The 24,286-nt window shown below is 52.7% G+C and overlaps 1 protein-coding gene across 13 annotated transcripts in view; it reads right to left on the minus strand.

The window, feature by feature from the left end:
- MAPT (microtubule associated protein tau) overlaps positions 1-24,286 on the minus strand; it is a 95,178-nt gene that overhangs the window by 20,516 nt on the left and 50,376 nt on the right. For 2 of the 13 annotated variants that reach the window (XM_081804777.1, XM_081804778.1), the window contains exons 3-8: positions 20,416-20,502; positions 13,947-14,012; positions 9,120-10,214; positions 6,417-6,472; positions 3,619-3,816; positions 2,217-2,349 (exon numbers count right to left, since the gene is read on the minus strand). In XM_081804777.1, the coding sequence (XP_081660903.1) occupies positions 2,217-2,349; positions 3,619-3,816; positions 6,417-6,472; positions 9,120-10,214; positions 13,947-14,012; positions 20,416-20,502 (1,635 nt within the window). Of the gene's footprint in view, positions 1-881; positions 936-2,216; positions 2,350-3,618; positions 3,817-6,416; positions 6,473-9,119; positions 10,215-13,946; positions 14,013-17,866; positions 17,954-20,415; positions 20,503-24,286 lie in introns of all 13 variants that reach the window. The other 11 variants (XM_081804786.1, XM_081804784.1, XM_081804788.1 and 8 more) reach the window with 8 other exon arrangements.

Consider the following 24,286-nt stretch of genomic DNA (forward strand, 5'->3'; position numbering starts at 1 on the left):
AGGGTGGCTGAGCTCTATTGGTACCTCCAAGCTTCCCAGATACCCTGGTCCCTGCCCCAGGAACCATCTATACCAAACCGGGACCTGCAGGCCTCACCCTGGAGAAGGTGGCTCTTGCCTGGAAACACTGGGCAGCAGTGAAAAAGCGACTTCTCTCGTCAAGAGGCAGAAGAAGCCCCGCCATTTTTAGAGTTTGAATTTCCATGTCTATTGGACGTTCCTAAGGTCATCAAGCTCTGGGGCAACAGAACAAACAAAGCTTTTCCGCTTTTTACACATCGGGAAGCAACAGATGGGGCCTCCGCGCCAGGCTCAGCCCCCCGCCCCCCTGCTCCTGCCTCCAGGCACACAGGCTGACCACTGGACTTGGGGGTGGCTGCAAGTCCTTTCTGCGCCACTTAATTGCAGACTGACCTTGGGCAAGCCATTCAACCTCCTAAGCCTGCGTCCTCATCTGGAAAGTGGGGAGAGCGGCCACAGCCCATGGGGCTGATTTGAAGGCTGGATGTAGCACCAGGGCAAGTGTCTGGTGCAGGGGTGAGTGCTCACAGGGTGTGTGTTTAATAAACGTCAGCGGGAATTTCACACCTCCACCTTGGGCCGAGCCTCCAGCACCCACAAACAGCTGGAGACTCATGCTTCCTGCCCCCAGAGTCTCGGCTGAGGTTCATGAGAACACGCGGGAATCGAAAGGTCCATCAGACAGATGCATCTGCATGAGCCACAGAAAGAGGAGCAGGAATTCGGACGGTTCTGCGTTCAGGTTCAATGTGTGAAACCCACACCTCAGAAGCAGGTCGTCTCTGCTCTCAAACCTAGGTCAACAAACAGCCACACACGCACAGCGAGTGCCCCACTGGGCAAAGCAGCCCCCGAATTACCTCGCTTGGATTTTGCCCCCGCAGGGGGTGGTTTTCTCTGCACTTGCTTGGTAGCTTAAAAAGAAAAATCCACAGAAAGCCTCATTATAATCAAGCTTAAACGGGGCCTCCGTGAGTCTTCATGCTGCAGGCACCAGCCAGGCCACAGGGCAGAAGTGAGCTGGGCAGGGAGTGTGTTCAGGGAGCAGGGGTCCCCACTCGCAGGACACAGGTCAAGGCGGCCCACCGAGGTCTGTCCACCCGTAAGCTGCCACCCGAACGCAGGAAAGATCCAAAGAGAAAGGCGCATTCTCGTTCCCAGCCATGTGAGTTGTGTGAGTCAACTGGCTTAATGCCAAGTGAAGAAAAGCAGGATCAAAATCATGTACAAAATCCAATCACAATTCTGTGAATTACCCTTATGTCATATGAATTATAGACAGGAAGAAACCATCCAGTGGGCATTCGTGAGCAGAACATCCTTGCAGGCACCACCCCAGGGCAAAGGAGGCAAACATCACCGCAAAAACATGCAGACAAAGGGCTCTGAGCTGCCACCCCAGGGTCAGTGCACAGCAGAGAGACCCCTGAACCAGTCCGGGCTTCTCGAGGCCTGTACAAGATCCACGGGGCCCTGAGCACCACCCCAAAGCCAAGGCAGGCCAGATGCCCCCAGAGTCGTGCAGAAGCCAAACCTGGTCGCCCGGGACAGGGCCCCTGGGGCGGGGGTGGGGGTGGGAGAGAGGAGCTCAGCCTGGCTGTCTCCCATCCCCAAAGAGGGCAACTATTCTTTATAGCACCACTGGGAGCAGATTCGCTCCACGGAAGCCTGCCTGGTACTCAGAACTAACTGGGCTTTACTCACATGAACGCTGGGATATAGGCGCGGAGTGCAGGTGCTCAGCCGAGCCGCTCAGGGCCCGCCAAAGGGCCCACTCCAACAAGTTCAGCTGAGCAGGGGCCACACCTGGTGTGAGGTCACCCCATCCCAGCTGCTGCTCTCTTTCCAGAGACACAGAGCCACCATGCGGGGGCCCCGAGGCTTGGGGTCAGAGAAACTCAGAGCATCCCCTTTCCTGCCACTTAGTCACGCGGCTGCATGCTCTTCATGCTTGAAGTGAGCTGCTCAGACTTCTACCTGCACATTCTTAGGGTCTTGATTTCGTCATCGCTCAAAAGTGGGGATTCAATATCTTGGAAAATTGTCAAAAATGAGCGCTCAGGTGTTTAGTGAGCTGCAGGTGTCCGTGTGTCCGTCAGCTATGGCAGTGATTAACTGCCAGGGGCCCTCAAAGATGAGGACTGCCCCTACTGACAGCCGCCCCTGACCTGGATTCCAGAGAACGTTCTTCTTACCGGTGCCCGGCGGGGTCTTTGGGGAGGGCGTGGTTTTCGCTGGAATCCTGGTGGCATTGGCCTGGCCTTTCTGGCCTGGAGGGGCCGCTCCCCGGGGTGTGGCGATCTTCGTTCCGGTTCTACCATCCGCCCCCTGTCAACCGAAGCACGGTACAGTGGTTTTTACGACCGGGAAAGGTGACTCTCACCTAGAGTCCATGCCAGCCCCACTCAACCTCCTTAACTCAAAACGAGGCTAAGATTGGGGTGACCCTTTGCCTGGTAGACGCAACAAGCGTCTTCCACGATCTCAAGGGTTTGCCGGCTGCACAAACCCATAGCTCCACCCAGTCGCCAAGCTCCCGGACCACCGTGGGCTCCTGGAGGAGCTGTTTACGTGAGTTCTCAGCATGAGTTGTGCTGTTGTGTTTTATCAAAAGGTAACAGAGCTTAGGGGCGCCTGGGTGGCTCAGTTGGTTGGGCGACTGCCTTCGGCTCGGGTCATGATCCTGGAGTCCCGGGATCGAGTTCCGCATCGGGCTCCCTGCTCGGCGGGGAGTCTGCTTCTCCCTCCGGCCCTCCCCCGTCTCATGCTCTCTCTCTCTATCTCATTCTCTCTCTCAAATAAATGAATCAAATCTTTTAAAAAAAAAAAAAGGTAACAGAGCTTAGAGTGACGATCAGGCTCATCATCCGCCCAGGGCCGATCGATGGGCAGGACATTCCTGTGTGGACAGCCATTTCCCGACTCTCCACAGGGATTCACCTGACTGCTGGTGGTTGGTTTCACCAGAGGCTCCCAGGGACACTGATGAACCTGACCGCGGGTGCTAACAGAGCTAGGTCATTCTTCTGTTCTCTCCCAAACAATCCTTAGGTTTCGGTGACTCCTGAGACGGCTAAGAGCCCTTGGCGGGGTGAACACCGGCGCCAATTAGCAAGCTGGCCAACAGTTGAGAGCTGGTGTGCAAGCCGTCTGCTGACTGGGGGCAGTTATTGGGTTTGACCTTGACACATAACACAAACTCAAAAAGAAACTGACATTCACCAAAGATCATAGGATGGTTCAAGGGGAGTGGGGGGGAGGGTGCCCTTGCGGGACTGGCTCTGGGCGTGGTGCCGCATCTAACCCACAAGGGGGCGATCTGGAAGCACTCCCAGTTAGGGCGGTGATTTTCAAACCAGGAAACCAGGGCCCCCTCGGGTGCTGTAAGGGACAAACAAACAACGAACGGGGTGGGGGGTAGGGCTGAGAAAAACAGTGCCACGCCCCCCTTGTCCCAGTTCAACCAGAATTTTCACTGTTCTACGTGGTGCTTCTAGGTAAGAGTTTCTCTGAAGGAAGGTCTTTGTGGCTAAAAACAGCATCCATTTGAAAACCGTAGTAGAGTAGCCTGATTCTTTTCAAAGGTGGTTTCCTTACCTTGACTTTCATTTCCTTTGCTCCAGAACTGCCAGTTCGGGGTGTGACAGAAGAGACGTGTTTAGGAGAGGAAGATGACTCTGGGCACACGGCAGGGCTGGAGGGTTTGATCAAAGGGTCTGAGCTACCAGGAGTGGGGCGTTTGGGGCTAAGGCAAGGCCTAGTTTTCAGGGTTTTAGCAGAGGAAGGTGTGGATGTCTTAAACATAAACATAAATAAAATCAAAATAAAAGTCAGCACATGGGGGAGGGGAACAAACTGAAAAAGGAGAGTAACTAAAAATAAACAAGGCAGGCAATGGTTTAAAGCAGTGATCTCCAGACTGTCTGGATTGTGTACCCTTATCCCCTAAGGACCGAAAGTGGCCACACACCCTAACGTCCTTGTAGCTATCAGTTAAATACATATACTATGATGCCAACATATGACGTACATTATAAAACTTATGTTTGATGGAACTGTTAAAAGAGAGGAGAAAAAAATGGATAGAAGTTCTAGAATGTTCTTTAGCCCGTTGGATCTTCTTGTGCTACACCCCTGCCACTTTGGAGACCCCCGGTTTAAAGGTGTTTCACGCCCAAAGAGCTCATGGAGATCGCCAAAGCACACGATTCTTAAGATGTTTTTCAAGAAAACATCCCCAGTGTGTCATGGGTCATCCCCAGTGTGTCATGGGTCATCCCCAATGTGTCATGGGTCAGCAGGGCCCCACTTTCCGCTAAATTCCAGGTGAGGAGCTCATGCTGGCCTGCTAACCCTAGGCCTTCTTCCGCCACATTGAGAGTATCACACTTGCTAACATCAGGATTATGCCTATCCCAAGTCTTAAAGATTCTGCCGTACACCTCAGGTTACATGTGCACACGTGTGTGCACTTGCCACACATACACACACACACTTTCTGATCAAAGTCTCAAGCAAAACTAACTTTCACACTATCTGGTAAATCCTAATCTGGCCAGTGTTCACTCTTGAACACATTCTACCTAAGGAAAGAGTCTGGGTGAGTTAACCCAACAAGAGGCCGTGGGGCCGGACGACCTCACAGACGGAGCTGCCCCTTCGAGGAGAGGGAAACTGATGGACAGTGGTTAGCACCCATGGTTTGTCCTAACTGGCTCTGGGGGACTTTGACCAGGAAGCACGGCCCTGGGGGAGGAGGTGAGCTGGGAAGAGGAGGAGGAGGAGGGGTCACACCTTCAGGCGTATAACAGAGAGGCCTAGTCCAGAGGTGTTTCCAAGAGGGAGTCAGAGCTACCAAACAAGGACCTGGGCTTTGTTTCCTCGTTGCCCTCGGATCCCCCACCAAAATGGCAGAGGCCCTGTGTGCGGCCAGCCTTGGCGAGGAGGAGGGCCCAAGGGGTGGGGAAAGGTGTGAGGGGACAGACACAGGCTGAGGTCCTGGAACTGGTGATAAGAAAAGTTGGGGGTGGGTACTCCTCCTTCCCCTGCTGCACAAGGCCCCCTTCTGCCGGCGGCACTCCCTGCCTGGCCCAGGTTCGTGCAAGATCCAACCCCTCCCTGTCCAGGGCAGGGATGTTGTTCCCATGTGTGCGAATGAATGAATGAATGGAATGCATGCATGCACGAGGCTGGGATTCCCCTGACGTGCATCCCGACTGGCTAGCAGTCTTGCTACGGCTTCGCGCCTCTAGGGCAGAGCCCCCCAAGTCCCCGCAGGACCCTCAGCTCCTCACCAGGGTTGTGATGGCAAACCCTGACCCCCTAGAGGGGAGGCACAGCGCATGCTACCCATCTCCTAGAGCTACCCTCTGCCTCTAAGGACCCCACCAGGGCTCTGGGATGGGTGAAGACCCAGATATTTCAGGCAGGATTTATACTGGAAATTTTAGGTGCCTTTACAAAAAACAGGTCTTCATCTAGGGCCTCAGTGGAATTTTCCTGGGGAAACTCTACTGTGCATTTACGGGGGAATTTTCCAGGATGCAAAGTCATTAAGGGGGGAAATTACAGCTGACAGGAAGCACTGAGAAAACCAGCATGGTTCTGATGCACTTTCGGTGGGAGCAGGTGCTTCATTCACTGCTCCTCAGGTTGGTTTTTGAAGTCTGACTAAAGCTTGAGTCGAACTGGCACCTTGGCAAGATTTCAAGATGGCACAGCTTACATCCCACTGTACGTCAGCCCCACTCAGAGCTCTGCAGCAACCAACCCACCTGCCTAGAGTTCTCAGAACATGCATCATCTCTCCATGCTTCTGGGCTTTGCTGTGCTGTTCCTACTCCTCAGAATGCTGTTCCCATCCCTGCCTCAGCAACTCTCCTTTATATTTCCTTCCCCATCTGCCTCATAGATCCCCTCTTCTAGGGCTTATCCAGAACCCTCCACCTTAGGTTAGAGGTCACTTCCTTGATCAATGCTCCCTTGGCCACCTGAATAAACGGTATTTTCTCTACACCTTAAGTATGTGTGTGTACATATACGCTCACTGAGCCTGGATCTGCAGTGGGAAGTCTAAGATGTGCAAAATTCAAACTTTATTGCAGAAAATTCAAGTGTATCTTTGTTTGCTATGAACACCTCATTTCAACTATGCTAACGGAATTGCAATTAGGAGCATGAATTCATTCATCTGCTGACCGCCCTTCCCTGGCATAAGCATCAAAGTGGATAAATGCTGGAATTTTAACTGTTTGCATAAAAATACAAAGCACTTTTTAAATAACAATCATCCTTCAGTGACAGACGCTCCCCACATATTACATAAAGAAATCCAGATAAGCATGACTTCTTGATAAACTTGACGTCGGCAGAGGTTTGCAGTTTTGTCAGCTTACCTTGGCTTTTTTGTCCTCGGGTCCAGTCCCATCTTTGCCTTTACTGACCATGCGAGCTGATAAGATATAAAATGAGAATGTATGTTACACCCGATTGCAGAGCTCCTGGAAAGAGCTGGATACGGTTGCGCTGATTTCTTGGGATCCGTACAATGTGTTCTGTTCAGCTGGGCTGGGTGGAAACCCAGTGGATTTTCTTTCCCCTTGAATCTGTCTCTCATTGTTAGTATCAACACAGCACACTGGGGTCATTGCTTGCTGCACCCTGACAAGAGGGGGCAGCAGGCTGGCTGAGGGTGGGGACATGCAGAGGGGGTGCGGTGAAAACTCTTCCAGGCACACGCGGGCGACAGGGGCGATCAGGGAAGGTAGACAGTGCAGACCCCATCTTTCATAGGCTCCTTCCCTGTCTCTGCCAGGGTCAGCCTCTCCCAGTGGGGACCGACCCCACTCCAAGGAAGGGCATTTGGAGGCCCTCGGGCAATAGACGGGGCAGCTCAGCTATGCTCCGACCCCCTGCGGGACCCCCGGACTCATGCTGTCACCCAGAGCTTGCCCCTCGCTAATGGGGGCTATGGTCGCCAGCCCCAGCTGCCCTGCCCTCTGACAAGCCCGCTCCACCCCTGACCCGGCCGGGAAGGTCTTCTCACCACCTATGGGCCCTCCCAAGGGGACTAATCCTTGCCGTTTTCCCAAATTAGTTACAGACTAGTTACCATCAAACATTTTACAGGTGTCTCGAGTTTAGGACCAAACGGCAGGCGGCTTTTATGTGTAGAAAGCCACGCCCCCTGGTGAAACCATGTGTCTACCAGCATCCTCTCTAACTCATCCCTCCCTTTTGTTGACATTCTTTGCTGAAAATTGATGATAGATTTTCGTCCTTGGTTTCAATATCGTATTCCCCCTGCTGAAAAGTCAGTGGGGCCTCCTGGAGCTTCCCACTGGCTGCCGGAGACTGGATCTCTAGAGTGGCCCGGATTGACGATCCAGCCCAGAGACTGTCACACATTACTGCGCGGGAGACGGGTTGATAAAACACAGATTCCTGGGCCCACGCGAGACTCGGTAAGCTCAAGGTGGGGCCTACGAATATGCATTTTAATAAGAGCCCCAGGTGGAACTGATTCATGCTTTTGCCCAAATCAACCTGATATCACCATCCATGTCACAACAGAAGCATCTGCTAGATCCACATTTCCCAAATTGGGTACTACTGCACAAGTCCTCTTCCAGGAGGTGTTAGCAGGTCAGATCAAGTAAATTTGGGAAATCCGTACTCTGTGTCTTTCTCAGAGGGTCATAATGTGCATTAGAATATTAAAGGCTCTGACAAGTCCTGCTGCAACAAACCTTGCTTAACTTTGCTTCACCTGTTTTTCCAAACTTATTGGATCATGGAGCTCCTTTTCCCCTGAACACATCTATCAACAGCCAGTATTCAATAAAACACCATTTCAGGAAACACTATTATAATTTGCCAAGTCACACTTATTTGTCCCCTACTATTTTGGAATTTAGGATATTTTAAAACAGGATAATATAGGAATTTTGGGGGGTCTTAAATTTTAATACAAGTTCCTTTATGTACAACATTTCAAAGTTCTCTTGACAAGTATAATCTAATAAAATCTAACAGATGTTTGCAATTGACAGCTCAAGTAACGGATTTCTGAGCCCTGTGAATAATTCCAACACACTAGATATCCTAAATGTATGAATGCACCCGACTAGTAACCATGAGGTCTCCACTGGCCTCCTCGTCTTCCTGACAGAGACGCCAACACAGGGGAACCTCCCCTATCACCTCTCCGGCTCCTGAAGGGCTGCTGTGCTGGAAGCAGGCTGGGGCTGAGGCCCCTGCAACCTCAGCACAGGGGTTCCCAGGCTGCCCCAAAGGAGGAAGAGAAGATTCAGACAGGAACATTTTGTTTGTGCTCAGTGTCTCCCCTGCCACGAGGCAGGGCGGGTAGGGGTGGGGCTGTTGGGCCAAAGGCTCAGCTTGGGCTCTGGGCTACCCCCAAATGCTCGTGTATGTGTCACCTGCTACATGTGATGTGTTGTCCACTGACAAGAGCAGCAGAAGACAGGCTCATGCCCTCTGCGTCTCTGGGCTCGGAGGGCACACTTCAGAACCTTCTAGAAGGTACTGTGCTGAACAGGGAAGAGCGTGACTTTCAGAGCAGACCCACCTGGATTCTGAACGCGGCTCTGTCACTTACTACTTGGTGAACTTCAGCGAGTTACGTTACCTCTCTGAGCCTACTTCCTCATATGCAAAGTGGGGCTAATTATGCCCTCTTGGAAGTGTTGGGAGGGTTCTAGACAATGAATTTAGGGCACATAATCAGCCCTCCACAGCGGACCAGCTGTTATTTGCTCTGCGGAGGGTGGCACACCAGCCACCTGTGGGCTGATGGACCGTTGTGGGTCATTCGGGGGGCCAGAGAAGTGGACAGGGTGGAAAGCACTGGGTGGGCTGGAGGTCACATGCAGCATGGCGGGCAAGCGTGAGAGGAGTGCGTGCTACCAAAGCCCGAGGGGCAGGAGGCGGCTGTGCCCGGGGGGCAGGTTTAGTGACCCTCCCTAGGAACCTCGGAAGCAGCAGGAGTCAAGGAGGGGCTAGAAGCTCAGTGGCAGTGCCCACAGCCTGGATGCCACACGAGGTCGCCAGGAAGGAGCCAAGGTGCTCAAGACACAGACCTTTGAGTTGAGGGACCCGGCTGACAGGCTTCCCTGGCAGAACAGCGGCAGGCTGCTTTTCAGAAGGTTCTGGAAGGTCAGTCTTTTTTGTGTCCTCTCCCTCAGAAGGGCCCTGGGACTCTCGCTCCTCTCCAGGGGGCCCTGGGAGGGCAGCCCCTTCCAAATCCAGCTCTGAATGTCCCTGTTCCTTCTGCACGTTGGCTTTGATTTCCACGTGGAAGGTGAACTCGGGGGGCATGTCCTGCCCTTCCACCGAGGGCCCTGAGTTGGGCCCGTGGGGCTGTGAGGCCTCAATCTCTGTGGAGACGTTGGAGAGGAAATCGACAGGGAGGCGGATGGCACCCTCAGCTGGGAAACTGGGGAAGCCGGTGGTTCCTCTGGAAACTGCTGGGGGGGGTGGCCCGCCTCGGGTGGGGGAGCTCTGGGAGGGAGGGGAGTCCTGAGGCAAGGACTCGTCCACATCGCGGTCTTCATCGACTTCCTTGCTCCCCCGCCTCTCTTTGCCACGGTCCCCCTTCAGAGGTGGCCAGTCCTGGCGCAGGTCTCCCAAAAGCTGGTGCTCCAGTGTCTCCAAGCCATGGCGACTGCCCTCTGTGTCCTCAGGTTCTGTCCCCGCAGGCTGGCGTGTGGCCTCCCTGGGGCCGTCAGCCTCGACGGGAGCCCCCGGCGTGTAGGACCCATGCTGGCCTATCAGACCCAGGGTGCCCGGGTCGGTGGCCTCACCTCGATGGTGCCCTGGCTCCCCGAGTAGGCTCTCCTGGACAGCCCTGACACTCCCAGGTTCCATCTGGAGACTTCCAAGGGAGGTGGGCTTTGGAAAGGCCAGACCCCCCTTGACCCCATCCCCTGGTTTTGGTCCCCACTGCTGGTGGGGCTCCTGAGGGCCTCCTGTTGGAGAAGGTGGTTTGCAGATGGGGTGACGCTGGGAATGGCAAGAGACCACCAGTGCGGCGGCCTCCGGCCGTTTCTCCCCCAGAGGCAGCACAGAGACCCCAGAAGTTTCTCTGCCGTGTTCAGGCTGATCCTGAGAGCTAAGCCCGTTGACCGGGGGCCTCTCAGGTACCTCCCTCTGCTGGCCTGGAACTCTCAACTCCTCTGGGTTTGAAGAGGCAGCGGTGGCAAAAGGTTGGCAAGGACGCGATAATTGTTTAAGAGAGAGAATGCACTCTTGAAATAAGAAAAGGACATTTAAACAGCACCACAAGCCCAACTAACAAAGAAAAAGGAGCGCGTGCTCTGAGCTCATCCTTGTTGCTTTCCATTGCTCAGAATGAAAGCTCTGTTGGTCTACCTAACACCGACTCACTGGGTGACGCTGGGTGGGCAGGCATCTCCCCTCTCTGGGCCTCAGTTTCCTCATCTGTAAAACGGGTGCTCAGACCTGTTGACCTCCAAGGCCCCGTTCAGCGCCAGCGTTATTCCTCTGCCTCTCACGGGCTCTGGGTGGGCTCAGAGCATGTCAGCACCTCCAGGGCTGCCAACCCCGCTCTGGGGCTGCCTTGTGCTGAATCTGCTAGGCTACAGAAGCTTCTTCTTCTCTCCAGGGACACTGAACTTCCTGAAGATTCTGGCCTCTAGATAGGACCTGGCTTGGGTGCAGGGAGGATACCATTTTCTCTCCCTCTCTGTTTCCCCTTTCTGCAAAATGAAACCAGCAGTTGCCCATAAACCAACCCCGCCTTACGATTTGGAAAATGCCTAAATTCATCACCACCAGGGCTCGAGTCTTTACTAATAGACCTGCCACAAGGTTCCTATAAACAGAAGCGCGATTCAGATTTATCTGGGTCATGGATCATGGATGGGCCTTTTGCATAAGGCGAGGCAGCCACTGTGGTGGGAAAGGACTCTGCATGGCAAAGACATTGCCTGCCAACGAGACCACTGTTTTCAGCCCATACCACAACTAGCAGTTGGTGGAGGGCACGCTTCATTCTTTCTGGCTCATTCGTGCGGCGTTCACGTGAGCCCTCCTTAAAGCACCTGGCCGTGTATTAAGGACAGGAGAGTCACACTCTCTGGTACTTCTAACCAACACCCTTTGGGTTTTTTTTAATTCCCAACCTTCACACCTCGCATCTAGTCCCTGCAGAACAACCCACACAACTCCACCCTAGGACCCCAAAGATTCAGGGTACTGGAGGAGCTGAGGGGAAGGAGGTGGGAAATGCACGTGTGCACACAGTCGTGTGGCCGTGGACATACCTCTCACGTGACCACCCTCTCTCCCCACCCAGGCGGAGTCCGTGCAGACGCCGGCAGGCTCACTACCAAGAAGCCAGTCACAGCTCACCTCCACCCCCACGATTATGCCAGGGCCTCGAGCTCACCATCTCCCTCATTTCATGTTCCTAGCATCAGTCACAGTGCCTGCCCCCCAGTGATGATCAATAAAGGAATCTTGCATGGGTGAACTGGTATCAGGAAGATATGCTCTTTTCTGTTTTCTGCAGGGTCTACGGGCACCTTACTGGGGCCAATAGCCCGAACAAGAGACAATCTGAGCAGCTGCCTCAACACCATGACACCTCATCAACCAACCAGCTCGACAGACCAGAGGCCATGCGCGGTAGGTGCTAGTCTTTACACCTCCTTGACAGGCCAGGTCTCCCTGCCTTCTGGAAAAAGCTTTCCTCCCAGAGCTTCCTAGAAATTGCTCGTGGTCAGGACATGACCATACTGATATACCATAAGACCGTAAATGACCCTCATGAAAAGAGAGACAAAGGCCCCAAACATAAAGAGTAAACACACCTTAAAAAGTCATCAATATTTGATTGTATAGTGTGTGTGTGTTTGACTGAACCTAACATCATGCATATACTTCTGGAGGAAGGAGCCAGGCTGGGAGAATAGTCTACTCAGTTCCTAGAACACTATGAAGTGCTCCATAAGTAATAAACATGGCCATCATCTGGGGGTGGGAGGGTGGGGGGGCAGTCCAAGGGAAGAGATATCTGGGCAACATGTGTGAAGGCCTTTGGACTCGGGATAAACGGTCCCCTCACATTGTCCTCAGGAGGCCTGGCGCTCTTGACACAGATGAAAGGTCTACCCCTGGTGTGAGCAGGACATGGGTAAGGCCTTCCCACACCTGACACTCAGTTCACTGCACACCATCCTGAAACATCCTCGTCTACCTTAGGGGAACTTCATGAACACAGGCAGAGGTTTGCCTTCTGCCGCAGGAACTGCAAGAAGATTTAGTAACGGGGCTTTTGTTACACAGCTTTTCCTAAATCTGAAAACAGACAACAGGCCTTTGGGAAATAAGATGTGTTTGTGGATCATGAGTGTGTCCGAGCCTCGCACAGATTCACCAGAGGAAAGTGGCCTTGTCAGTGTGGACCAGCAATCCCCATCAAGGCATGAGGTGTTGGTCTTGGGAGTGGAGGTAGAAACCTCGATGTTTTCACAGATTTGGTGCCCACTTCCCACGGCAAATGTCAATCTGGTGTTCATCTTTATATCTACACGATTCTAGGCCACTGATGGAAAAAATGGAAAAATTCAGTGGGCACAAAAATAAAGTTCCCACAAAAGATGTTGGCCTGATCTTTTCATTGCATGGAATATGTCACAGGGGCATGAAGCCATAGCCTGCAGTAAAAATGTGTAGAAAGAGGCGCCTGGGGGGGCTGGTTAAGTGTCTTCGGCTCAGGTCATGATCCCAGAGTCCTGGGATCGAGCCCCGCATCGGGCTCCCTGCTCAGCGGGGGACCTGCTTCTCCCTCTCCCTCTGCCTGCCACTCTCCCTGCTTGTGCTCTCTCTGTCTGTCAAATAAATAAATAAAATCTTCAAAAAAATTCGTAGGAAAAAACCCAAATCCACTTCCTTCTATGGAAATAAATGATCATTTCCAGAGGTTATAAAACCCTCTAATTTTACCTAAGTCGAAAACCATGACCTAAAAGAAACAGGAGGTGCAGTTCTCATTCTGTAATGCGTAGGCTGGGGTTCCCCCTTACATTGATTATCTCTTCTAATACTTTTTGAAGCTCTGTGTAAGCTTAAGAATGAAAACACACCTCTCCATGCCACGTGAGTTGAGAACGTTAGCCGGCTACAGGGCGCTGACCCCTCTCACATGTAGTTAAGCTTCAAAATACCCTCAGCAATACACTTCTTTGGGCCCAGAGTCCTCCTAAAGCCAGCTGGCCCCAGCGGCAGCACTAAATGTTGGACAAATCCCATATCACTTTCTGGAGAAAAGAACAGGGTCTTCCTAGCTCTTTGGCAATCTAGAAACCTCCACATGACACAGTAGCCTCTCAAGTTCATTGATGCAGTGAGTGATAGAAAACGAACCTAGAGGTCTCCATTTATATCAGAGGTCTCCATTTCCTGAGATAAGGAATCTTTAGGATTTATAAAATTAAGTTATTAAAACACTTGTGCTAAATGATTACAGAAAGCTGGTTTCCTTGAACACGGAAGTTTGGGTCCCTGAGAAGAGTATCAAAATAAGGTCTGAAGGTTGCACAGGAGAAGAAAATAATTTGCTTGGTGGGGATATGGTTGAGACCCTGCTCCAGGGACAGGCCAGAGAGCGGCCTGCAGAGGAAATCACCTATCATGCATCTCTGTGCTTCTGCTGGGACATTCTTTCGTGACTCCCCACTAAACAGCTTAGGAATTAGGGGAAAAAAAGGGACTAGAGCTCTTTCTACATCCAATTAGCCCAAACTCGATGAGAGCCAACTCCTAGAAATCCCCTGAACTAGGGCCCAGGTACAAATTCTCTTTATAGGGTAGAGCCCCTCTGAGTGTTTCCATCTCCCTCCTCCCAACCCCCAAGTCATGGCTGGCAATTCTAGCCCACTGACCTTGAGTCACGTGTCCAGCAGCTTGGTCTTCCAGGTTGGGGGTGTCTCCAATGCCTGCTTCCTCAGCTGGTTTATGGTCAGCAAATGAAGAAGATATAAGCAAAGACAGTTACTGTTTGCCAGAAACAAAGCTCTTTGCATTTTCCAGTATTTTTCCAAGAATATTCAGGAAAGGCACATCTTACGAGTACCAAGGGGCTGCTCCTCTGGCTCTTTGCAAATATTATTGCTGGGGATGTGGAAGAAAGCAGGTTACTAAGTGAACCCCACCACACCCACATACCTTCCACGTGACCATGAACTTGTAGGAAAGACCTTCTCCACAGTGGGCCCAGGGTCCAGAGCGCCCCGCTCAACAAAGACACGCAGGATGGGTGAGGTCAGAGAGGCAGTTTGCTGCTCAGCCTCTGATACTGGAACCATGTCTGAGCGGCAGGTGCACTCCCGGCCCCAGCCAGGGCTCTGGGGGCACCAAGGGTACAAGGAGACACTAGTTGTCTAGGGCTGTTGAGTCAGGCTGGGGTTCACAACCAGGCACCACCATTTACTTAACCTCTCTGAGCCTGTTTGCTCATCTAGACCCCCAGGTGATGATGCTGACTTGTCTCGTACAACGGTAGTGATGGTTAATATGAGAATTTGTGTGAATGTGTTTAGCTAAGTGCCAGGAGTATGGGAGGTGCTCCAAAGCTGTTTGGTTTCTTGTCTCCAAACTACTGGGCAAACCCCTCTAACCACGTGCTAGGAGTAGGTGTCACCTGGTTAGAGGGAAGGCAGCGGTGCCAGCGACCAACTTCTAGGGCGTCTTGGGCTCCTGCTCAGGGAGCCACAGGTCACCCCAAATGAAGAAGACCACATCTTCAACAGTACCGAAATCAGTAAGCTTTACTGCAATGCCAATTTCTGCACCATGAAGAACCAGGACATTGCTCCGGACAATGGATACAGCTGTCCAGAAGAAAGAGTCTATAAAGCAAGTTGGCCACTCGTTGATGCACGCTTGCCTCATGACCCCAGAAGAACCATCCTGCCCCGATGGACAGTGACAGAGAAGCCACCACCCTGAAGAAATGCCTACAAGTTGCTGGCTGGGCCACCAGTCTTTTCTCCCAGTCCTGCGATGTTTGAGATTTTACACCTACAACAGAAATGCCGAGTGACCAGCACGGGCCCCCCATGGAGAGCGTGGATGAGGGAAAAGAGATTCTCGGGGTCGCTGGACAGCTGCACAGTGGCCTTATAAACACCTAGCCTGTGCGCTGTCCCAGAACAGCTGCAGTGAGGGTAAGAGGGGGCTGGCAGCGGGCTCCCCATTGGCCGGATCATAAACATGACCACCCTCTGGGCCCCCACCAGCTGACACTATGTCACCCGCGAGGTCCAATGGTGATAGGTCCGTGTCATTTGACAACAGCCAACTGTCCAAGAGACGCAGCTCCAAGCACAGATTTGGTCTGAGTTTCTGACGAGGCTGTGGTAGAAAGGCTTGGAGTGACAGCAAGTCCAGCTGAGTGGCACAGAGTCCTGGAGACCGAGAACAGGAGGGGACACGTGGGGATGTCACCATTGCTAGAGTGCTGGGAAGTCACCGCACTCACAGGCCAGTGCAGGGTTGAATATCCTGGCCCTGGCACGTGTCAGAAATCGAAGGCTGCTGATAACTCCGATGCCTCCTCCCCAGTTCCCAGCAAGGGGGGGTGCTCAGAGAAGCCAAAGGGGGCAGGGCAGGTGTATGACTGTGGGCGGGCCATCAGGTTACTACATGGCCTCTCTCTATCCCTGAAGCCCCCAGAAGCAGGGGCTCCCACCCCAGCAAGGCAGGGATTCCTGCAGTGGGGTGGCCATACTGCACCCCCAAGTGGACCTCAAAGGAGAAGTTTCATCAGTGCACCAAGATACAGCAACTGTGACACGCCAAAGCAAGAACTAAACTAAGGTACACATTGTCCAAGACGATAGCTGGAAAAAAGTCCCCCAATTCTGAAACCTCCCTACCTCATTGAGGATGTGGAGGGTGGAGAGGGGGGCTTGGAGTGTGGAGGACAGCTACGTGGCCACCTCTCATCTCAGTCCCATTGGAAGGGTTTCAAGGCACCACTCGGAGACACTCGGTGTGTGTCCCCTGTGGATAGCGACGTGGCCGAGACCGCTGTCAGAATCCCACCCGGGAAAACCAGGAGAGATGGGCTGGCCCTGCTTTGGGGGCAGAGTGAAGGCGTGTGGCAGCAACCCATGTGGTCAGTCTACACACCCCAAGTTTGCTTGGGCAAAGAATGCCCATGTGTCCCCACAGACCCGATACGGGCCCAGGGCAACAGTCATGTGGAGACGTCTTGGACCACGGCCGGTAGGCCACCAACAGAAGCCAGCCAGCCTCAGCGCAAGTAAGCCTAGAGGGGCATCTTCAGATTTCAAGGGGCCGAGGAGAGTGAAGTGTCTGCTGGAAGCCAGTGCAGAGGGAGGGACCTGCGGGGGGATAACTGGGATCGAGGGGCTTGAAGAGCTCCCAACAGGTGCCCACGAGAGAAAGAGTCAACTTTAGACACGGCAGAGCATTGTGAAGCTGTCTCACAGTAGTGCCAATCCAGGACGAATTTCCCTGCCTCCGGTCTCCCCTGCCTCCCCAGCTCCAGAGGGGAGGGCTGTAACCTCGAATGAGCTTGGGCTACTGCAAGGAACTGGACATGCTACCCAGCACTCGAAGACTGCGTTTTGTGACTGAAGAGACTACAGTACTTTTGGTTACTTAGAAGTGATGACGAAGTCAAGAACAGGTACAGTTTTCCCCCTGGGAGGGGAAGGGCTCCCCCACTGAGTAAGCTGTATTGGGACGGGGGAGACAAAAATTGGGTTATCCAAGATCTCATCCCATGAGTCATTCCACAGCCTTCAAACGACCTTCACTGTCAGGATGAGGCCCCGCCTCTCTCCATTTCAAAAGACCAACTCACAAAGCAGAAACTACTTTGATGAGTCGGTGGGGGGGTTGCTGCTGGACTTCTGCGTGGGTGTTCTCCACAAATGGAGCCCTGGAAAAAGGCTGCAGTTTCCCAAATGGCTGCCGTGAGCACCATCTTTAGGAAGGAATGAAGACTCCTGTCTGGGGATGTTTCCCCCACTCTCCATTGCTGGTGAAATCTTGTCCAGAACTCTTCTGCCTGTCTTGTTGAGCACCCTCCAAATCACCACGCCAACAGCTGAATCTTTATGTAAGCCCAAAGAGGAGGACGAGAAAGGGATGAAAGCAAGCTCTCTGGGCTGAGCTCACCACTTCCTAAGGGCATGGGCAGCTCTGAGAGCCCCTGGTGGCCCTGAGGTCACCACTATTTCTGGTCGGTGCCCTGACTGAGCTACTCCCATCATCTGTGTTGACAGGGCAATCTGGTCATGCCTGTTCTATGCAAACATGTTTGAAGCAACGGTCCTAGAAATGGATGCTAGATCACATTGCTGAACTCCTTAGGGGTTGTCCCATTAAGATCCTCCAAAGGTGTGGGTTAGTCATCTGGACCTGCCACATGCCAGGGTACCCCACTAGGAGGTGACTCTGTCACTGGGCAGAGTCCCAGCAGGAGAGGGGACTGAGCTTGGGGGTGAAGAAGGCAGAATCTGCCACTGGCCTGCCTCAGAGGACCCGGCAGAGAGCTCTGAGCTGACATGCTAGCTGAGACGGGAGAAGAGAAGCTGGAAGGATTCCAGAAGGTCCTCTGTCCTCCGAGAGGCTGGCAGGCAGCCACAGAAGCAACAGGGCATCAAGGCACCAAACTCAGAACGACCAAAGATTCCCAGAACCCAGCATCCACCCACATGGCTGCCTCGCTTGGGGAGAGCATCACCCCTATTCACACCCACTCCTCCACGTAGGGCAGCCGGGCACCCGGCAAGGGTCTCTTCCACCCCGCCATGGGAGTGACCCTCACCTGTGGCTCCTTCTGGGATCTCCGTGTGGGGCTGAGCGGCTGCCTGCTCGCCAGGGGCTCCCTCATCCACTAAGGGCGCTGTCACGTCTGAAAACCGAGAGTCGCCTTAGGGGGGCTAGAATGAGCCAGGCCAAGCCCCTCACCTTACTTCTAGTGTGGGAGCAGGCAGGGGCGGGGAGGCAGGAGGGGACTCAGCGGCATGCAAAAAGCAATACCACAAAGCAGGGCCCAGAGCCGTGCTCTTGCCTGATGTCTCCGCAGGAAGCACATTCATATCCTGCTTGGTGGCATTGGCTCATGAGACGCCCAGGCCATCTGCTGGGGACAGCCCCCATGTCAACATTGCAGCAAAAGAGACTGCTGGGTGTGGGCCCAGATGGTTTTAAAGAAGAAATGTTGAAAATCAGATCATCTCTGTGAGGCTTTGAGCAAGACCTTTGTTCTCTGGGCCTCAGTTTCCTCATCTGTGAAATGGGAGCAAGTGCTCTCCCAACTCCAAGCCCCCTGTCCCCTGAGCCCATGACTGATGGTTGGAAGCACAGACTCCCCTGGGGGGCAACGAACAGGCTGGTCCTGTCCAGAGTTGGGTGCTTGACAACAGGCCTACAGATGGTCCACCTTCAGAGCAGAGGCCAGAGGTAAAAACCCACCACCAGGAATGGCTGTCAGCCTCTCATCAGGGTTAACCCTTCCAAATCAGCAGTCCTCCCTGAGCACTGCCCTGGCACACTCCCAGGCTGTTCCAGGCAGACATAAGGAGTTGTCAGCTTTGAAAGCTTTCCAAGAGCCTGAGTCAGTTTAGTCAAATGGAACCCATTTTAATTATGGTCGTCTCGGGAGCAGGCTGAGCAGCCGGCAAAGCCCACCCCCAGCAGGGCCCCCTTCCTCATGGGGTGGGAGTGGAAGCTCTTGGGGCTCACACATGTACAGGATCCAGAGTGCAGCAAGACTTGGCTGGAAGATTCTTCCAGAATAATGTTGATGGGAGCACTGAAAACCTTGATTTGGGAGGCTGCCATGAAGTCTGGCGTTAGGCTCTGAGGATCTTCGCAGGGCGGTAGCAACTTGCAAAACTGTCCTAACAAGATCAGCGGGAAAGGTCTTGCATTACCAGCTCTAAGAAGAGCAAAGAGCACTAGGCCTGGGTATTCTCCTCACTAGGCTGAACACCACGGGGGAAGGGCCACGCCCATTTTCTTCCCCACAGACGCACCCTTATGCCAAGCAACTGGCAGGCACTTGACAGTCGCTTTGTGAATTCATTCAAAAGTGGACACTTGGGGAGATGCTGGGCCAGGTTCTCATCCTGTGACAGCCTCCAAAGTCATGGGCAGGGCCAGGAGAAGTGCTGAGAAGCCTCCTGGGGGATGGATGGAAAGGTGGAAGGGCAGATACCACAGACTGGTTACTCAAAAGCCATCCTCAATGCCCCTCTCCCTTGATTTCTCTGACTAGTAAGTCGGAAAGCAAAATGTTCCATGTTCCAGCCTCCCGCTTGCAGCCAGGGCAGCCATGAGACTCAGCTCTGGCCAGTGAGACGTAAGTGGGAGTCAGCTAGCTGGGGCTTGTCGGAAAACTCTTGCTTTCCTAATAAAAAGGAAACACATTTGGTTTCAGGGCCCTTTTGGCCACTTTGCTTTGCTAATTTCTTCTTGCTCTGAAAGCAGATGTGATGCTTGGAAGTGCCACAGCCATCTTGTCACCATGAAGCAACAATCCAACTATTCAGGATGGCAGCAGATAAAGACAGAAGAGCGCTGATGACCCTGGGGACTTGCTGCCCTCCAGACGTCTTATTATGTGAGACACAGAAACCTCTTCATATCTATGCCCCAGCTAGTTGGGTTTTCCATGATCTGAAATCCAATGCAGTCTCAACAGACATAGATGGGAAGAGCAGGTAGTCGAAATCGGGACCAAGGAGCTCTTCAGGAAATACATGAGGAGCTTTATAATAACCTAGACACCAAACGTCTAGAGAGGACAGGTTAGGAGATGTGCTGGAATGAACACCCTGGCCAAGGTCCAGAGGCCTGGACCAAGCCTAGAGCCCAGGAAATGAAGGATACTAAACCAGAGCAGTCCCAACATGTGAGCTTGGAGATGTGCACTGAGTCGGCCCCTTCCTCAGCCCAAAGGCTGCTCTGGGGCCTGGTGGCTCCTGAGAGAAGAGCAAGGTGGGTGGGGGCTTCTGAAGGAGTATGGGGAGGATGATCAACATGGAGCAGGGGCTTTGTGGAGCCATGCTCAGGCCCCGCTTTGCCACAGATCCTGGCCTCTGCAAATGCGGCCGCCTCAAAGCCCACACACGACGAAGGTGCCCAAACCTGGCCCCGGCGAGCAAGGCATCAAAGCAGGGCTTGGGTCCCGTCACATTCCGGGGCCCGAGCCCGTCCTGCAAAGCCCCGAACAAGCATGTCTCTCAGCCAGAGGGAGAGGCAGCAGCCACCGCAGCCAGGAAGGGGGGCACGCAGGGCTGAAAGCATGGCTAAGCGCAGGCTGGAGGCGTGGAGCGGCTGTCTGAATGAAGCAATGACAGGAGGGCCCACCTTCGGCGGTCGGCGTGCTCTTAGCATCAGAGGTTTCAGAGCCCGGTTCCTCAGATCCATCATCAGCGGGGGTCTGCAGGGGAGATTCTGGAACATACACAATGAGCCCCTCAGAACGGCGGCCTCTCCCCACCCCTCCTTTTGGCTTCAGGAGGAAATGGGGAGCAGCGTCTTTCAAGCCTGAAAATCCCCCAGCTGTGGAACCCAGATGGATGGGACATGGCCACATGATAAATTCACCAAGGGGACCGATCCCACCCCCACCCCAACACAACTGCATCACCACACCAGGGTCATTAGGCAAAGATGCTCGTTCCTGGGTGAGAAGAGAAATTGCTTTTTAATCAGCTGGTGGTTTCAAAGGAGGCAAGGGCTCTTATATTGACAAAAGGGAGGCTGATACTACAAAGCCAAGCTGTAAATAAACCCGCTGCTGTGTCTTTCCTGACGGAGAGGTTCATGGGAGATCACTACCACTCGTCGATGACAAGTAGACGCCTGGAAAAACACTCAGATCCAACTCCTTCCTCTGAAAAGGAATGAGCTCAGGGCAGACACCGTGACTTGTAACTGGACTTCTGGCTGTGTGTCTGGATTTGACTCAGCTCCTTGCATAGAAAGATCTCCAAGTACTGACCGACAGAACTGGAGTCACACCAGTTCTGTAACGCCTGAAATGTATGCAACGGTTGTCCACAAGACAACTGTCCTTTCAGAATCCGGAGCCAAGGAGGCTCTGGTGGGCTCCAGGAAAGCCACTCCACCCAGGGTGGGGGCAGCCTTGGAGACATTTTCAGGGCAGGGTCTGGGGGTGGGGGTGGGTTTGTGCACGAAGAAGAACCCCAAAATGAGAAAAGGCAAGTGGTGTTCAACTGCACTGGGAGATCAGACACCATTGCTAAAATGCTGGCACTGGGTACCCGGCCCTGGGGGCGACCATCTGGCCAGAAGAAGGGCTCATTCTAAACCAGTTTTCAGCACACACACAGCAGCCTGAGCCCGGGGCTTGCAAAAACCTGCCAACTGCCTTAAGAAGGCTTTGGACAAATGGTGAGGAAGCATCTGCAGACTGTCTGCTGGGTCTTGCCATTACTAATCAGCCTTGACTGTCCGAATACAGAAGCATAAGGCACGAGGTGCCCCAAGCACGCTTGTCCCGGAATAGCCCCTCCCCTGCTTGGTCCCGAGCCTGCCATCCTCACCATTTCCATTAGCCTTGTTAAATTTCTTGGAGGGAGGGAAAGAAGGAGGAAGAAGCCTCTTCTGAATGTCTTATCTGGAAGGTCTAAGAAGTTATCCCACTAACACCTTTTAATTCCTTAGGGTGCATTATTCTATCAGTTAACCCCCTGTCCCCTCTCCCACCTGGCAGCTCTTGGCTGTATCGAATCCTTGTCCAACTGGGAGCCTCCATGTAAATACTCTTCGTTCTAGTATTTTATACGTGGTTTCTTGTCATTATTCAAGATAGTCAGTCACTTATCTAAAACGTTGCTAGTAAAGTGACACCTTCTTGCCAAGTCATACTGCTCACTCCCCGTATAAAAATAACTCATTTTAAATCCTTAGAAGCAAGAATAAATTTGATGAGAACTATGGAATCTCTTAAGTATCACTTGCTTTCTTAGGAAGTATATGCTTTGGGTAAACAAACTATATACAAATGTTTTCCTTTCATAACAGTGACAAAAAGTTAGCAACTTAAATTTTGCATATATATATGATACCTATATCATATTTATATATATATATGTTTTAGCATAAATCTCCTGATCATGTTTTATGAAGAATTGTGTGGTTTTAGGAAGCATACGTGAGACAATTGTGAAACACAAAAGAACTTGGTAAGCTTGTTCTAACCTTACAAATTGAATTTTATTTCTCCTCCAAAAAGTAGGAATGGTAAAAACCACCTTTTCTCCTAGACTTTTTTTTAATGAAATTTTTATTTGAGAGCAGTTTTAGATTTACAGAAAAATTGCAAAGATACTCCAGAGAATATACCCCACATCCAGCTTCCCCAATTATTAACATCCTACATTGTTATAGGACATTCTTTGCAACATTGTATATATTTTAAATTTAATTTTTAAACCAGCCTACTCTAAATAGAGCATCAATGGCACAATTCACACGGGGCAGAATTCAGTACATGGTGATTCTAAGTTGGATTCCACCCACGAGGGGTTCCCAGGGCACCTGGCTGAGGGACAAGGGACAAAACGGATGACAAGGAGCTGAGCAGCCCTTCTGATAGGGCAGCACCACCTAGCAGCCTGTGACTCAGAGAGGGAATTCCCCTTGTCATCTGTCAACCAGGGAAAGTGACACCTGCCCTTAGCACTTACTGTGAACACTGCCTGAGACATTGATGGCGAAGGCGTTTGCAATCCTAGAGTTCTACAAAAATGCCTGAATTACCATTTTAAGGAAGTTCCCTTATAAGCAGGGTGGCCACAGACTTCATTACCCAAATCGGGACACTTGAGTTTGGAAGCAGCGATGGCCATCATGACATAGAACAGACTTGCGCGGGGATGTGTGGGCTCAGGTCCTCAGAGGAAGGAGCTCTTAGGGCCCCAGTCAGGGGGTCAGGGAGTCAGGGAACGAGGCAAACTCTGGCTCCCATCCCAAGCTGCCTCAGCCAGTGAGGGCTGTGGGGAGAAAGCTGGGGTGCCACTAACCTTTGGAATCGAGTCCTGGGGGCCACCACCCCTCTCATTCTACACTCCTGGGGTCAGGGTGGAGACAGAAAAGGGGAAGGGGCTGTAGAGGGAGGGGGTGGGAGGGAGAGAGCAGGAGAAAGAAAAACAAGGTGGGAAGAGAAAGAGGGAAGGAGGAAAAGGAGAACGTGGGAGAGGAGGAGACAGTGGGGGAAAAAGGGAGTAAGGGAGCGAGCAGGACTGAAAGGAGAAAGCAGATTTCTTCACTGCCCTCCCTGGGAGCCGCACCTTAGCAGCTCTGGCTGGAGCCGGGCTATGGTTGGAGAGAGGTCAGAACGCACATTTTTTTGCCCCCATTTGGAGCTTGACATTAGGAGGGCAGGTCTGGCTCCCTGGGACACTTGGCTGGCATGGATATTTCCCCCCACTCCCCTCCCCCAGCACCTGGGGCTGGGAGGCCCTGAGAAGGCCACAGTGCAGCCTCTGAGCTCCCCAGGATAGCGTACCCACTCTTCCTTCACCTCCTCCAGCCGGGAGCCCACTTGTCTGATCCCCGGGTTCCTCTGAATCCTACATTCTCTGCTTAAACAGAGAGACAGAAGTCACCTTTGGAACCAGGCCCCCGAGAAGTCCTGCAAGTAGGGATTATTGCTCCTCACGCTTCCCCAACCCAGGGGACCTGCTGGTGACCCCACCTCCTGTAGGGAAACTTCCCGGACAGATGAACCCTCTGCCACTTCCGGCCACTACTCCATACCCCAGGCTGCAAAGTGTTTTTATTATTTTTAGCATTAACAGAGAACAAGAGCAGGCTGTTTGCTATTTTGTCTCTTTAGAAATTGGTCTGGAGGGCAGGGACGGAATCCTTACACTAGGGCCGCTTGGAGCTGCAGGCAAGGACGCAGAGGACGGCGTCTGAAGCAGGAGAAAGGGCATAGTGTTCTCCAGGGGCCTCCCCAGACTCCGTGGTCAGTGAAATGAAACACATGTGTTTGGTAGGGGAGAGGAGGAGGCCAAGACAATTTGGCCCAAAGACTGTATTATAGACTATTTAGAGGTTTCGAGGATGCAGTTTGTTAGTGTAGGTACAGCAGGAATCCCAGAGCTGACCGACTCTTGCTGAAACAGGGCCCAGACAGGCTCGTAAGGAGGACACACAAATAACATCCAAAGCTGAGGATTCTGCATGCTAATGCATGCGGCTGGTT

This window comes from Leptonychotes weddellii, chromosome 15 (genome assembly GCF_054177405.1).
Source record: "Leptonychotes weddellii isolate Sample4059 chromosome 15, ASM5417740v2, whole genome shotgun sequence".
Lineage (NCBI taxonomy): Eukaryota > Metazoa > Chordata > Mammalia > Carnivora > Phocidae > Leptonychotes > Leptonychotes weddellii.